At 36.2% G+C, this 16547-nt stretch overlaps 1 protein-coding gene across 1 annotated transcript in view; it reads left to right on the forward strand.

Annotated features, from left to right (window-relative positions):
- Positions 1 to 16547, forward strand: part of VWA8 (von Willebrand factor A domain containing 8) — a 413374-nt gene that overhangs the window by 360914 nt on the left and 35913 nt on the right. Inside the window, exon 40 of the mRNA XM_074299190.1 lies at positions 10718 to 10826. Coding sequence (XP_074155291.1) covers positions 10718 to 10826 — 109 coding nt within the window. The remainder of the gene's footprint in view (positions 1 to 10717; positions 10827 to 16547) is intronic.

The following is a 16547-nucleotide window of genomic DNA, read 5'->3' on the forward strand; positions in this document are numbered from 1 at the left end:
TCAACATATAGTGTTAATGAGTTGCTTAATTAAGCAAAGAAACCACCATGAAAAAATTGCAGCTCATTAATTGGGAAGTGACAAAACAAATTATAGCACATAAATGTAATGGAATATTGCTGTCCTATGAGAAATTATAAACATGATGACTACAGAGAAGTATGGAAAGAATCACATGAATTGATGCAGAGTGAAGTAAATAGAACCAAGAAAACAGTCCAGTCAACACAGTGGCACAATGGAAAGAATGGCCAGCAGAAAAATGTCTAAATGAATGTTACAAAATTACAAAGAATAAGCCTGGACCCAAAGAAAAGGCATAAAAAGATACCTCCCACTATTCCTTTGCAGAAGTAGAAGATCCACGGGTGTGGAACATTGTATATATTTTCAGATTTAAAGGAGTCTATTAATTAATTTTGATGATTATTTTTCTCTTCTTTTTCTTTTAAAAATATTCTTTGTTATATGAAATGCTTTTCTTGGATAGGACATGGAAGACCATAAGAGGAAACTTGGGTGATATAAAAACCAAAGTTATCAATAAAAATTTATTTTAAAAAAATTTTCAGCTTATGCACAAAAACTAATTACAGAGGTTAAGGAAATAGAAAAATTCTGTGATGACTTTGGAAAAATTCTCCAAATAAAGCAGCATATTTAATCTTTAATGGCTTTAGTGGAAAGATAGGCCCAGAGGAGAATGGTAAAAATTATGTTGGAAAATGTGGCAATAAATCATAAAATTGAAAGAGACCAAAGTCCTATATTCAGAATCTTTGTGCTGTATAACAGAATTCATAGGCATTGGATGTGTCAAGTTCTGTTCAGTATCATAAAGTCAAATTAACTATATCTGAACAGGAAATAAATGATTACAGGCATAGATGTCATTTCAGAAGCAGCTGTGTGTGTGCAATCAAAGAATCTACCAGTTAAAGCAAAGTAAACGCCAAATTAGAAGGAATGAAATGATACACTGCAAGTAATTTTGGGCACTTCATTCCAACCTGTTCAGTCTTTTAAATTTATCCTCTCTCCAAAAAGCAGTGACATAGATGACAAGTGCAACAACTATTTAGACTATCAATTAATTTGCAAAACTTAACAGAAAAAGAAATTAGAACATGATGAACATCACTTCACAAAAATCGATCAAGCAAAAATATGCTTTGCATTAAGATCCAACTAAGTAAGATCATCCTGCTCAGCCTTTAGATAAAATCAGAAGAAAGAAACCGTTCTCTTGACATTATTGTTGTTGTTGTTTTTAACCTATTCTTATCAGCAACAGTGTTAGATCCACCACCTTTGTCTTTTGCTACCTCAGACTTTGTTGAAGTGACAGGCAGCAATAGCACTTAAGAATATGGAATCAAGAAGAACTCAACCTGAACAAATTCATACAGAAGAAGCCCATTCTGGAAGCCACATGCTTTTAAAGGTACTCAAGAACTTATTCTCAAGACATCTCAAAGAGTGGATGAATACAAGAGTATAGAAAAGATCACAGGCCAAGTCATTCCCCCACCTAAAGAAATATTTTCATGCCTCTAATCTATGTGTCCTTTTTCATATTGATTAAAATGTTATAGTCTACACATGCATCAGATGAAGTTTTCATCAAAACAAAGGGAAGAAAACAGTTATTCTTTCTCAGGTCAGTTGGTAAGCCATCATGAAGCACCTACTAAGTGGTAGTCACTATTAGATGCTGAGTGAGTTTCCAGAAGAGATCACTTCTTATCAATCACTTACTGGCTGAGAAGAATAGAAAGCATAAAAGTCCACTGTAATTTTTATAAAAATATTTTATAACATCTTAAAATGTTCTCCTCAGTCTTTCCTCCCATGTATGTATTTTAACACATTATTATTCAAAATTATATGACAGATGCTACCAAGAAAATAACTTTTTTCAAAGATCCTCTGGGCATTAACATCAAGCAGCCCCAAGATATTACAAAGCCTCCTCAGTGAAATATAAAGTTATTCAAAAGAAAACAGTCTAACCATGATCCTGGAAAAATAAAACAGATGGAAAACACATACTGCTTCGGCGTACAGCCCAGTGGTCAGGAAGTCTATTGAAATTGTGTGTGTGCGCATGCACACACACATACACATACACTATAAATAAATGTGTATATATTTACACACATGCATGTTCACACATATATACACATTTATGTATACAATTGCATGTGTGCTAATTTATATACATATGTATAGATACATACATACATACTCACTTTGAGGGACTAGATCAATAGTTTTATTATAAGGGAAACTCCTAGATGAGAAAATGCCTTCTACAATTCAGGTTGACACCTACTCTTTACTGTAATATTCTCTCTAAAATGTAATCTTCTCTTGTTGGGGTTTCCTTAGGGTGTCTGGGGGCAGCCTTCATTTCAGTTCAGTAATCACCACGAATATAGCCGGGTATTAAAGTCCAAATCTTTTATTGTGTCTTTCCAAGTCTTGTCTCCTTTCCTACGGCCTGGTTAGCTTTCTTACAGGCCTTCTGTAGAGCTTGAGCCTGGCTTCTGAATCTCCCCGACTGAATCCTGGCTGAGGCTCCAAGAGCTTCTAGTGTGCTTGTGTTTCTGGCCCTGAGAGCTTCTTGCTAATATGCCCCAGACTGAGTGTACATCCATAATTATATCACTAGGAAACCATTATTTGTTGTAGGATTAAATTAGTGCTAAACTAGATTTAACAATTGTCTCCTCAATTCCACTTAGTACCTTGTTTCAAGTTCTGGCTCATAACATCTCCCGCTTTCTTTTGTTTTAGAACATAGGTGGTCATGACCTCCCTGACTTCTCAAGGAGGTGAGAACCCAAAAAAAGGAGGTGATCATGCCTTCCCTGACTGCTCAAAAAAGGGATGAAAACACCATAAAAGGAGATGATCACACCCTCTCTGACTTCTCAGGAAGGGAGGTGAAAACACCAAAGGAAATGGGAAATCAAATCAGAATAGCAGGTTTCTGAAGGGGCTTACTCTTAAAACAGGTATACATAAATCCATGTTCCAGGAATCCAATAATTCCTGCAAGTTTTGAAGTCCTGCAATAGTCTCATCTTGTGTTAGGGAATCCAATGATTCCTGCAGATTTTGTTCTTAGGTCTTCTCCTTTGTTTCGAGGTTTTTCTCTTTTTCTGTCTTTCTCCAGGTGCTCATTGTCACCCATCTGTTTCCTTCTCCATCTGTAGGATAAACGCAAACCCTCTCTCCCAGGCAGTTAACTTATCTAGTCCCTTCTATTTACCACTCTCTAGATTTCTCCTCATCACCTGGCAATTACATTGGAGTTGCTTGCACTGGACACTGTCCTTCTGTTGGGTTAAAAAAGCCTGTATTCTCCCTAATCATAATCCCTTTCTGCCATCTGATTGCTTTTCAGCTGATTGATTACATCAGAACCCTGAATTTATAAAGGTGTAACCTCAGCTGCCATCATGCCCCACCTGTCTTTTGTATGATATCTTGGAACTGGGCCCCACCTCTCATTTCCCTGGATCAGTCTACATTCTGAGGTCCAGTGAAAGCCCTTGTAGCATTTTGGACATAAGGTTTTAGGTCTTCTCTCACCCTGACTTCTCACTCTATCTCTGTATCTATACTAAGTTCTCAGATGTCCAATTTTTCCTCACTGAACACATCGACGATTTTCTCTAGAAGTCCCTTGCCAAGAGAGACCCTGTTTTCCCATGTTCATCATAATCTGGGTATAATAAGCATTTGTGCCCACTCTGGCACAGCGTCTTATGATCTCCTCTAAAGGAGCATCTTTGTGTAGTCCCCATATAATTCTTCTACAAACCCCATTAGCATTTTCCTTAGCCAGTTGTTTGGTCATTATTTCTGTAGCTGCATTTTCTCCAGTAGTTCTTGTGACAGCTGTTTGCAGACATCCCATAAAATCTGCAAAGGGTTCATTGGGACCTTGCTCTATTTTTGTGAAGGCTTCCCCTCAATCTTTCTCTGGGAGGGAACCCCAAGCTTTTACAGCAGCAGTATCAATTTGTTCATAAGATGTTATGGGGTAATTAATCTGTGCTGAATTCTCTGCATACTGACCTTCACCTGCTAGTTGGTCAAAGGTGATTTGTACATTAACTCTAGTTTGCTTATTGCATTGGGCTTGAATCCTACATAATTCATGATACTCCAAAAACCACAAGTTTTGTCCAGGTTCTAAACATGTCCTTGCTGTGGATTTCCAATCACTGGGGGTTAGAATTTTATAAGTCAAACTCTCTAGTAACATCTTAACATAAGATGATGTAGCCCCATAAAGAGTGCAATCCTTTTTCAGATTCTTAATTTTTTCCGGATCAAAAGGGAGTATATCTTCTCCTTTGTTTAACTAAAGAGTCAAGCTCTTCAATCTTAAATCAGATACATCCTGTCCTTCATTTTTTGTCTTAACCAGTGCTTTTTGTTATCTTGTCATAGGCTGCTTCATAGCATAGGTGGTGCTGATTGTGTTACTGCCTCTCCCCCTTCTCCTTCTCCTTCTCCCTCCACCCATGAAGGATTAATTGAGGGGAGAGGGTCATGAGATGGGGAGTACCCTAATGGCTTCTGCTGTGAAGCACTACACTTAGAATTGTACTTAACTCCATTCTTATCTGATTCTTCATCCTTTTCACCTAGTTTAGTTGGCACCTCCCCCTCCTGCTGTTTCTTCTTTTTCCTTATTCTATGACTTATATAATTTCCTAAAGCCAGTTGTATTAAATTATATATATTTTAAGTGTGTCTTTGGAAACTGAGTCAGGTCCATTTTCATTGTAGAATTGACATAGTTGCTCTCCTACTAATTTCCACTCCTCTAGATCCAATTCTTTTTCCTTAGAGAATGAAGGAGATTGTGTACTGTACAGTTTCTAAGAGTTCAGTGATCTGCTCCCAAATTATAATCAAACCTTGGTTTTTCATTAGTCCAACAATGCTCTCTACATATTTTCCTTGAATTGGAAAAGAAGGCAGTTTTCTAAATATCTGTCCCATTTTAGCTGAAGTACTGCTTTAGCCCTTTAACAAAGTTTCTTTGTCTATTTTTGTACTTACCCTAATTTCTGGGTCGAAGAGACTTTTCCACTGAACTCAGGATCAGAAACTTTTCCACTGAAATCAAGATCTTGTCTATCCCACATTCGGATGCCAAAATGTAATATCCTTCTCTAAAATGTAATATTCTCTTAGAGCAGGTTTCTTGGGGGGCTTCTGGAGGCAGCGTTTGTTTCAGTTCAGTAATTACAATAAATACAGCTAATGAGGGAAAGGAAAGAGGGAATCCCATTTCTCGGCACATAGATAATCCCATGAGGCGCAGTGTCCCCTGTAAAATGAATTTACAGGCCTGAAAACCTAGATTGATAAATAAAAGGTTTATTGTAGAAATTTGGAAGTAAAGTTCAGTTAGAAAGACGCCAGGGTTGAAGGTGGCCGCTAGGCGGGCAGGAACCCTTACATGGCTGGAAGGATACCATGTGTTGGCGGGAAGGGCTCCTGCAATGAGGGCATTCTGACTCACCTCTTTTACACCCAAAAGATGATGGGCGGTACCCCTAAGTTTTGGGTGGGCTTTTCAGTTAGCTCAGATCAGGTGAGGGCTGGGGGAAGCTGAGCTGAGGGTGGGGACTGGGCCCAGATATTCAAAGGGTGCCTTTGACCAGGATTTGTGAATCAAGATCAGTCATGGGTTGGGCAATTAGAAAGGAATCTTAAAGGGACCCCAACCCTCATCACAGCCAGGTGTTAAAGTCCAAATCCTTTATTGTCTCTTTCCAAGTCTTATCTTCTTTCTTGCCCCTGGTTAACTTTGTTAGAGGCCTTCTGTAGTCTTGGTTCTAAGAGCTTGATCCTGCCTTCTCTGGCATCTGAATCCTTCTGACTGAATCCTGGCTGAGGCTCTGAGAGCTTTTAGTGCACTTGTGTTTCTGGCTCTGAGAGCTTCTTGCTTATATGCCCCACACTGAGTACACACCAATCATTTCATCACTAGGAAACCATTATTTGTTGTAGGATTAAATCAATGCTAAACTACATTTAACCATTGTCTCCTCAATTCCACTTAGTACCTTGTTTCAAGTTCTGGCCCATAACACTCTACCTTACAGTTTTAGAAAGCTAGCTGCCTGGGATTTTGAGAGGTTAAGTGATTTGCTTGTGGTCACATAGCCAATATGTGTTACAGATGGGATTTGATCCTAGGTTTTCCTGATTTCAAGGCTCTATCCACTATATCCCACAGCTTCATGGAGCTCTTGTATTCTTGATCAAAATAGAAAGGAAGTTGTCAAGTTTTCACAAAAACATTTATTATTAATCAACTTTATGCCAGAGACTGTATTAGATGCTAGGAGACAGACGGACAGACAGACAGACAGATAGATAGGTAGATAGATTAAAAAAAAGACAAGAGAAATGAACAACAGTATGACATAGTAAATAGAAAAAACTTGAACTAACATATGGACTCAAAACTGAATAAAAACAAAAGATTGTGCTAGGTTTCACTTGGCAAATTCACAATATTTTTGATGGGCCCAAAATGTAAATTGCCATAATAGACTATCTCTTTAATGCTACTTTTTTCTCTCCAGAGGTGTGATATAGCAGCAAATCATAGGATTTTGAAAAAATGTAAGATTAAACCCAGCCCAGAGCCCAATGTTAGGATATATGGTGGTTGTATTTAAGTTATAATGTTACCAATAATGACTTGAATACAAGAAATGATATGAGACTTTTAAAAATATATATGTGAACAAGAAAGATGTGCTGAATATGTAACAGGAATGAGAGGAGTTTACAGTCTCTACTGGTATATACTAGGTTCATTAACATATCTAAGGGAGCAGGAAATAGGGAAAGTGAGGAAAGGGCAAGGCAGAAGGAGGTAAAAGAAAGAAAAAAAATTTAAAAACAGAGAAGGTATCACAGAAGAGATAGACACATCAATAACCATATGAGAGAATAAATCAGATTAGAAGAGAACCAAAGAATCCTATAATTGGGATTCATCCAGAAGAACTATAGGCATCTCATAGACATTCTTCTCTTGTTTTTTCCCTCCCAGATCATACAAAATTAAACTGAGTTGTTGGACCTAACCCACAGTTCAGTGGTTCTCTAAATCTGAATTAAAGGCATGTCTTAACTACTAGATTAGTTGACTGAATTTATCCACTGTCATTAAAAAGCTTAAACATATAATTATAAGATTTATTCTTCCAGGATAATACAAAGAATATTATATAAATCTACTTAATAAGAAAATATGATCTAAGATTAGCATTAGTCTAATAAAACACCAAAGTTTTACATGTTGCTTTACATATATTATTGCTTTAATCCTGACAACCACCATGTGAGGAAGGTAGTAGTAAAGATAAGGAAACAGAAGCAAAAAGATAAAGTGACTTACTCATGATTCTTGTCGAAGGCCCTTATCTCCTTATGTCTGAACTATTACAATAACCAGCTTCTAGAGAGATAGGGCCATGTTTGCCTGCCTCAGGTGTCTCCCCATCTTCATTCCAGCTTCCATTCAGCCATTGAAGTGGTTTTCCCAAAATGTAGGTTCAGTAATGTCACTCCTTCTCAGTAAACTCCAGTGTCTTCCTTTTGCTTCCAGGAATAAATACAAAATACTCTTTTTTGGCATTCAAAGCCTCTCATAACCTAACTTCCTCCTATGTTTCTAATCTTTTTACACCTTGCTCCCCAACATGTATTCTTTGATCCAGTAATATTGGCCTTCTGGTTATTCCATGAAAAAGACATATCTTGACTCAGGGCATTTCGTTCTAGCTGTCCCTTATAGCTGGAACACTCTCCTTCCTCTGCTTTGACTTTAAGTTACAGCTTCCTTTAAGTTCCAACTGAGTTCCAACTTCTATAAGAAGCTTTCCTCAAACACAGTGTTTTCCCTCTGCTAATTGTTTCCTATTTATCCTGCTTTGTATATATTTGTTTGCTTGTTGTCTCTCCCAGTAGATTATAGTTTCCTTGTGGGCAGGGATTGTCTTTTATCTCTTTTTGTATCTCTAGTGCTTAGCACAGTGCCTAGCACATGGTTGGCATTTAATAAATGTTTATAGATTAGTTGCCCATAATCATAGAATTAATCATTGTCTAAGGCAGGATTTGAATTCCGGGATTCCTGACCTCCAATTCTTTGCTCTATCCATGCTACACTAGGACCTAATGACATCAGAATAAAAACATTAAGTCAGCACATGAACTGGACAAATTAGGTGTTTGTACACACAAGGAGAAGAGACTAAGGCAAACATCAGCTTTGGCAACAGCAGATAATGCAACTTACAGATCCTAATCTATGTTTATCCTGATATCCTGAATTTCATGTCTTTTCTTCATAGAACCACATATAACTGACTCAGAATGGTAGTATTAATCTTAAATAATAATATTAATAATAATAACCTACCAGGAAAAATAAATCAACATGTTGTTCTATAACACTAAACAGAGCCTTGGAAATATGAAAAGGCATAATCATCCCACAGTGGTTCCAGTATCTAGGGCACAAGTCTCTCACAATTTTGATTAAGCTTCTTTAATACTTCCAAACATGCTTGATTTCATTAGTACCCACTAAAGGAGGTCACACAGCCCACATAGATACTTCTGATAAGTTACTTACTAAAGATTCTTTATTTGTTTATTTTTTGGTGAAGCAATTTGGGTTAAATGACTTGCTCAGGGTCACAGTTACAGCTGTTAAGTGTCTAAAGCAGATTTAAACTCAAATCCTAACTTCAAACCAGTGTTCTATCCACAGCACCATCTAGCTTCCTCTGAAGACTCTTTTTTTTTTTTTTCCTTTTTCTGAGGCTGGGGTTAAGTGACTTGCCCAGGGTCACACAGCCAGGAAGTGTTAAGTGTCTGAGACCAGATTTGAACTTGGTCCTCCTGAATTCAGAGCTGGTGCTCTATCCACTGTGCCACTTAGCTGCCCCTGAAGACTCTTAAGGTAGCAAAATACATTTACAAGTATTCTGCTTTATGGATTATTGACATTGGAAAACTTTTCAAATCCACTGGCTAAAAAGTTATTTTTCCCTGTTCTGCTTCAAGCTTCTTCCTACAGTCCTTCTTTCATAGTTTCCTGCTCCTTGTATGTGACTTTTTTTTTTCTCAAAGGCCTATAACCAGAGATAATTCTACTATCTCTAAACAGAGATTTGTGAATGGGATCCAACTTCTTAGTTCATCCCTAAAACTCAAAATATGGTGAAGTAGGGTTTTCTTCAGATAAAATCCTGTTTCTAGTTTCCCTAACAGTGTAAGTTAAGATATCCCTCTTTAGGAAAAGAACACATAACCTCCTTAGCCACAAAAGTAACAAGTGCAGGCTGCCCATTTTATGCATTAACACAGAAAACATCTAGCTTGATTCATTAAACAGATCTATTAATCTCATGGAGGACCACAAGGAGACCTCCAGATAGAAACATAAAAGATGTCAACAAGATGTAAAACCTATAGTGAATGTAACCTTGTTCTGGTACAACGTATTTCTTGCAACATTGAAACCATTTCACTTGTTAAGACAGTAAATCTGGTAAAGTAATATGATAACAGTTCTAGAAATCTACCATCAACACAGACAGTAGCAGAAGATGATCCAGCTTTGGATTGGAGCCTGCAGGACCTTAGAATTCATCCAATCCAACTCCCATATTTGACAGATGAGTAAAGTAAGGCACATCAAAAGTTACTTGCCCAAGGTCACATAGTGGCAGAGCCTCTAAACCCAAAGCCAGTGAGTCTTCTTTCCACCATCCCACACTGTGTTTGCCAAGTTTTTTTGTTTGTTTTTTTTACAAAGCTTAGATAAATTTTTGGAGAAAGTAGCAAAATAGCCAACATGGAAACCAAATTTTTTCAGCTGAATTCCAGTCCTAGTACCACATGATAAAAAATATACTTTGGACAGAAATTTCAAAATAGACTGAAACTTGTGCTTCCAATAATATCTGACCAATTTAGAGGAACAAGAAACTTTCCATCCACATTCTGAGAGCAATAGTTGTTTCCTCTCCTAATATCATTGTCATTTATGGTCATAGAATCTTATTAAGATTATCAATGACAATAAACGCGATACAGACACAAAGAAAAAAAATCCATAGAAGGATCTATGTAGATCAGATCCTTCTATTTAAAAGTGAGATACTACTTTTAAAACAGCTTTGAGTATTTTTTAAGTTGCAATAGAAGTGGATAAAGCCAATAACTAACATCCATGAATTTATTAGACTTTACAGTTGGTACTTCTCAGTCATAATAAAATTGAGGTGATTACTTTGGTGCTGACAGTGTATTGGGCACTTGCATTTTAAGATTAGCAATATTTTTATCATGAATTGGCTACTCAGTAATCAGAATATGTCATGCATTTTTTAAACCTACTAAATCCTGGAAGAAGTTGACATGCTAGTTTACTAGATATCAAAATCGATTTCATATTCAACATATCTTTACATTTTCTCTGTCCTTTGAAGCTATTAGAAAGAAATTTCTCCTTTTCTCCTCTTACTTCCCCTCCCTTGAGTTTACCAGGTTTTTTTAGAGAGTTCATTTTATGCAGCCTAGCAAGGTTTTGTTAGATATAGACAACTTAGGTTACATGATTTACATTGTTTTATTTTCCCTTCTCTCACTTCAGGTTAAAAGAAATTAATATGAGTGAGTATGATGCAGCCACTTATGAGAAGTTTTCAAATGCTGTCCAGCGACAAGTGCATTCTCTCCGGATCATCTTGGATAATTTGCAGGTAATCCTCATTTTATTGTAATCAATCAAGTAAACCAAATCAAAAGGCAACATTTAAAATAATAGGGAAAGCCACTTAAAACCTGTTTGCTATTAAAGAAAATTAATCAATACTATCTTCCATTTAGATAATAGTCCAGTGTTATTCATATGACCATTCTAAGTGAGAAGTGCAAGAAAACAATAAATTCAATTTATCGTTCCTGCTGTCCTGATGGCAAGGATTTGGCAAGGCAGCATGACTAGAAACTGCTTCAATTTCCCCAAATATAAAGTTAGAAATCACAATGGTACTAAGACTCATGAACATCCCATTTTTGCCAGAAATGCATAGACATCATTATGTCATGAATGAAGTTATAGTTTTGGTTTCCACTTATATTTAAATGCATCTTTATTTGACTGACTTTTTGCATAGTTATCCAAGAAAGGAAGAGCTGATTCTCTGATATGTCTCTCCTTCTCAATTTCCCTTTGTGACCTAATCCTTTCTACAAGGTTACCGATTTTTTATTCCAATTTCAGAAGATAAGAAAGGAAAACTCAGGTGCTGACATGGATAAAAGTCAGTCAATTTTGCTTCTCCTCACAGACCCATTAGAACGCAAAATTGGAAGATGAAATTATTTGTTAAGAAGAAATCTGTTATCTGAGGGTTTAATTTTTCTATTCCATCTCTTTCTGCATTTAGCATGGATAATTGAGAGTTGAGTGGCCAATTAGATGGAAGGATGAGCTTAGTTTCTGTCAGGAAGATTTAAGTTCCCGCCTCACCCCTAACATAGACCAGCTATGTGAGCATTGAACAATTCATACAATTCATACAACCTCTCAGTACTGCCAGTCAAAGTCAAACTCTATAAGTTACAGATAGGTTGCTTATCTACCTGCAGCAGAGGAGAGAATTCGTACGTCAAAACACCAAAATTTTGCTATTCTAATAAAAGTCAGGTCAGATTCTCCCTCCAAAAAAAAGTATTCTTTTATAGTCAAATGTACAAATTCAAATAAATTACAAACATAACAATACTACATGGGAAGGAATCAGTTGATTATTTCAAAAGATATAAATTGTATCAAAATATTAGAAAAGAAAGGTTCCATATATATATATCAAAATATTTAAAATAGCATTTTTTTGTACAGCAAAAATCTGGAACTAAAGTGAATGCCCATCAACTGGGAAGTGTTTCAACAACATATGGAACATGACTGTAATGCAATCTTATTTTGCCATAAGAAGCAATGAATATGATGAAAACAGAGAAGTAAGGGGAAATTGACACAAAGTAAAACAATAAGAACCAAGAGAACAGCGCACGCAGTTGACTAAAACAATGTAAAAACATTGTAAAGAAAACATAATAATCAATAAATATTTATTAAGTACCTACTACATACCAGGTTCTGTCCTAAGCATTTGTCTCCTAAGAAAAGATGTGAAAAGCCATTTCCTTCTCTTCTTTACAGAGGAGGGGATCATGTATGGAATATGGAATACTGATATAAAGTCAGGATTTTTTCAATGTGTTCTTTAGTTTGAATAAACTGGTTTTTTTCTCCCTTTATTCATTGTAACAAATAAGGAGAAGATTAAATACATTGAAAAATGAAGATGATATAAAAACAAAAGATGTAAGTAAAAATTCATTTTTATTCTCTTTTTAAAATAAGTTTTATCGTCATCTTTTGTTTTTGCATCATTTTAGTTTTACCCACTATACTTCCTCCTCTTCCTCCCAGAGAGCTATCCCATACGATAAATATTATTTTACAATTTTTTAAAGCTCATAAAAGACTAGATGTATTGTTCTACTTCTCCTGAGGGAAAAAGAATTATTTGTATAATTATAGGTGACTAAGATTAACTTTGAAGTATCTCTATTTTAAAGAAAAGGAAAGGTTCAGAAATATTAATTGACTTGCCCATGGTCACAAAGCTTGTGACTTTCAGAGCTAGACTGTTTTTAATTCTTTTTTTTTCAATTCTTGTCCTCCTGCTGATTTCCTTTTCTGAAACACAGAGAGGCCAAGTATCCTCATACCACCTGCAGCCTCTACTTTCACACTTCCCCAGGTAAGCAGGGCTTACCTCCCAAAATGTGGAGAACTCTCATTACCTCTCTGCAGCTGATCATTGTTAGATATGGGAAAGGGAATAAGCTGATTGAAATAATTCCCACAGTGTCACAAATCTAAATGCTCTCAAAGACATTAGCATTTTTTAAAAGAAGCTTGTTTTTTTGTTTTTTTAATTATAAATTTTTGACAGTATATGTGCATGAGTAATTTTTTTATAACATTATCCCTTGTATTCATTTTTCCAAATTATCCCCTCCCTCCCTCTACTCCCTTCCCTTGATGACAGGCAATCCCATACATTTTACATGTGTTACAATATAACCTAGATACAATATATGTGTGCAAATCCAATTTTCTTGTTGCACGTTAAGTATTAGATTCCGAAAGTATAAGTAACCTGGGTAGATAGACAGTAGTGCTAACAATTTACATTCACTTCCCAGTATTCCTTCTCTGGGTGTAGTTGTTTCTGTCCATCATTGATCAACTGGAAGTGAGTTGGAAGAAGAAGCTTGTTTTAAGCGTAAGCACTATTCCACAAGAAAGTGGAAGGGAAATGCAGAAAAAATATCCAGACAATTCAGAAAAAGGCATTTTTAGGGATCACTTATAAATAGTGGATTCATTGTATAAGATTCATTTGAGAGGTGAGGAGGAGGGCCATGATTAAGAAAGTGTTACTGGGGAATGCTAAAGGAGTTCAGAGTCCATGTAGTCAGTAGTGATTGGAATGGCTGTCTGAGAGAGACCTTGTGGACCCAGTAGTGCTTCACTGAAGGTTGGATCCCAATGATAAGAGAAAGGATCTTAGCAGTCTGACTGGAGGGACTCTGTTGATAAGTTGTAAGTAATAAAGTGAAACAGTTAGAAGTTGCTCAGGCGTGAAATGAAGACTTAACAAAGGGTGATGGCCCAGGTGATTTCAATAAAAGCATAGTTATGAATGATGATCTTTGAAGGAAGACTCACTAAGTGATTGGTTAAGAAAAGAAACCCTCAGTAATTGAGGGAATAGAATTACCACTGAAAATGCCAAAGAAGTTGATAGGGGGAACTAACTTGTGAGTAAGGTGATACTTTTTTTTAGTTATCTTGAGTTTGAAGTAACTGCAAATATCCAAAGAGAGATGTCTCTTTAAGATATGGGACTGGATATGGAGGCTAATGATATGAGTAGTGCACATTTTAAAGTGATAACCAAGATGGGTTAGTAAGCCAGGAAACAGGATCAGTTGACTAAAAGGGAGGCAGCAAAGAATACAGAGGACTAGTTGGGGACAAAAAGAGAAGAATTAAATGAGGGAGAATTTCAAGAAAAAAAATAGAGTAATCTTGTGTAAAAAACAGAAGACCTCATGGTTGCAAGTGTCAGTATCTTCACTTCTACCAAATGAAAACAAGTACTTCAGAAAAGAAAGGTAGGTTTGATAAGTAAATACTAGTAAAAAATATGGCATCTTAGAACAGAATTTGGCTTCTGGAATTTGGCTTAAAATAAAGAAATGATAGACTTCTGGCCAAAAAAACCAAAAAAGGAGTGGGGAAAATATATTCACTTAGACTCATGCAAATCTAATTAAAAAGCCTTTAAATTGAAAAGGAAAGAGGAGAGAGAAAACTGTCTGCTTATGTCCACCAAAGAGCAGCTAAAATCTAGAAAGAAGCCTGGATGCAGAATCACCCATAAATGGCTAGTATCCAAAGTCTAAGAAAAGAACTAGCAATAAAACCCATGCACTCAGAAGTCTGCACGCCTAGTGCATATAACATGGAAAAGAAGAAAAGCAAAAAGAACTAGACATTCTAATGCACAGAGACAAATCTGGCCTCTCAGGTAGCCCTGAGACTTGGTAGAATTGTGATCTTTGAAAGGGTATAGGATATGGAAATAAGAAGATGGTGTGGTCTCCTATATTTAAGTGAGTATTTATAAGGAGAAAACCAGCAAATGGAAAAACAATATTTTTTCCAATGTTTACTTAAAATTATCCCCAATAGACTGGGGACCAGCATGGGGGAAATTATATGAAATTGGTTGACTAGCCCAACCCAAAAGTGTAGTCACTAGCAGTTTAATTCAGATTGATCTGGAGAGAAGATACTAGAGGAATGCTGTGATGGTTAACATTTTTAGCTATGGCTTAAATAAAGGCATCTATGGAATGCTTATCAAATTTGCAAATGACCCAAACCTAGGAGGTTTTACTGCCATGTTAGATAACAGAGTCAGGATTTACAAAGATCTTGTGTTCAAAAAATTAACCTCCTCCAGGATGGGGAAGGTATGAGTATTTAATAGCTCACATTTAAGTTTTAAAGTTTTAAAGTGCTTCACGTGTATTATCTTCTTTGATCCTCACAAAACCATTTGAGACAAGGTATTATTTTCCTTTCTATTTTTCATTTGAGAAATCTCAGATTTAGAGAAATTAAATGATCTATCTCAGGTAATATATCTCATATCCAGGAATTCTATATCAAAAAAAAAAAAAAATTCTTTTACTCTACACACTACATTCCACTAATCCTCAATAGGTAACAATTAGTGCTCTATCCACTGCACCACTTAGCTGCCCAGGCACCATCTTTTTAATAGAAAAATATTTCATTGGGACAGATCTGCAAAGCAAACAATAAAGAAATATACCTTGATGCCCACTGCAATACTATCTCTATTTTCCATACAAGTAGCCTGAGAAATTAGTGTCTCCAAAGTTTGTGTCTTCTAAAAAGTTGAGGGAGAGAACTTGGGGCACCGTGACTCAGTCCCCATGGAGGCCTACCAGGATAATGCAAATTCTCAGGATCAGGCAGTGCAGCATGGTCTGCCATTATTGATATTAATAATATCTAGCACTTTAAGGTTTACAGTTATCATTTCTGGCAAATATTATCTTGTTTTATCCTTACAATGACTCTGGAAAGTAGGTGCTTTTCCCCATACACAGACAAGTAAACAGGAGCAGAGAGCTTGTTACCTGACTGGGGTCCTTCTGATAAGAAATATCAGAGGTTAGACTTGAACCCAGGTCATCCCTCCAGGACCAATCCTCTGTCCACAGTGCTACCCAGCTTCCGCACTGAAGAAATTGAGGATATTTTACCTAGAGAGAAGAAATGGTACTAGGGTCATGAGACTTGTCTTCTTGTTTTTGAAGGATTGTCATGTAAAATAGGAATTTAACTTTTTCTGATTGGACTCAGAAGACGAAAATGAAAATAATTGGTATTAATTACAAAGAAGTAGACTTTGACTTTATGTAAGGAAGTACTTCAGGACCATTAAAAGTGTTCCTAAGTAAGATGGGCTCCTAAGTGAGAAGGCAGCATGTGTCCCTTCTCTAGAGGTCTTCAAGCAGATGCTGAAAAACCACTTTGGGAGCATCATGGAAGAACTGAAAGCTCTAATGGAACAACTAGATAGCTGTATATGCAAGAGTTAATTTAGAGCCTTGACCCATATTGTATATTGTGATAGATTCCAGATGTGTAAAAGAGTTTAACATTTTAAAAGAAAAATAGAAGAAAATGAAAAAATGTATTTATCCCACCTTAGGAAAGAAAAATTACTATTGAAAAAAGTAAAACATGTAATCAGAGGCAATCTAGAAGACTTCAAATGATTAAAAAAAATTAAACT

The sequence above is a fragment of the Sminthopsis crassicaudata genome, chromosome 3, assembly GCF_048593235.1.
Source record: "Sminthopsis crassicaudata isolate SCR6 chromosome 3, ASM4859323v1, whole genome shotgun sequence".
Taxonomy (NCBI): Eukaryota; Metazoa; Chordata; class Mammalia; order Dasyuromorphia; family Dasyuridae; genus Sminthopsis; species Sminthopsis crassicaudata.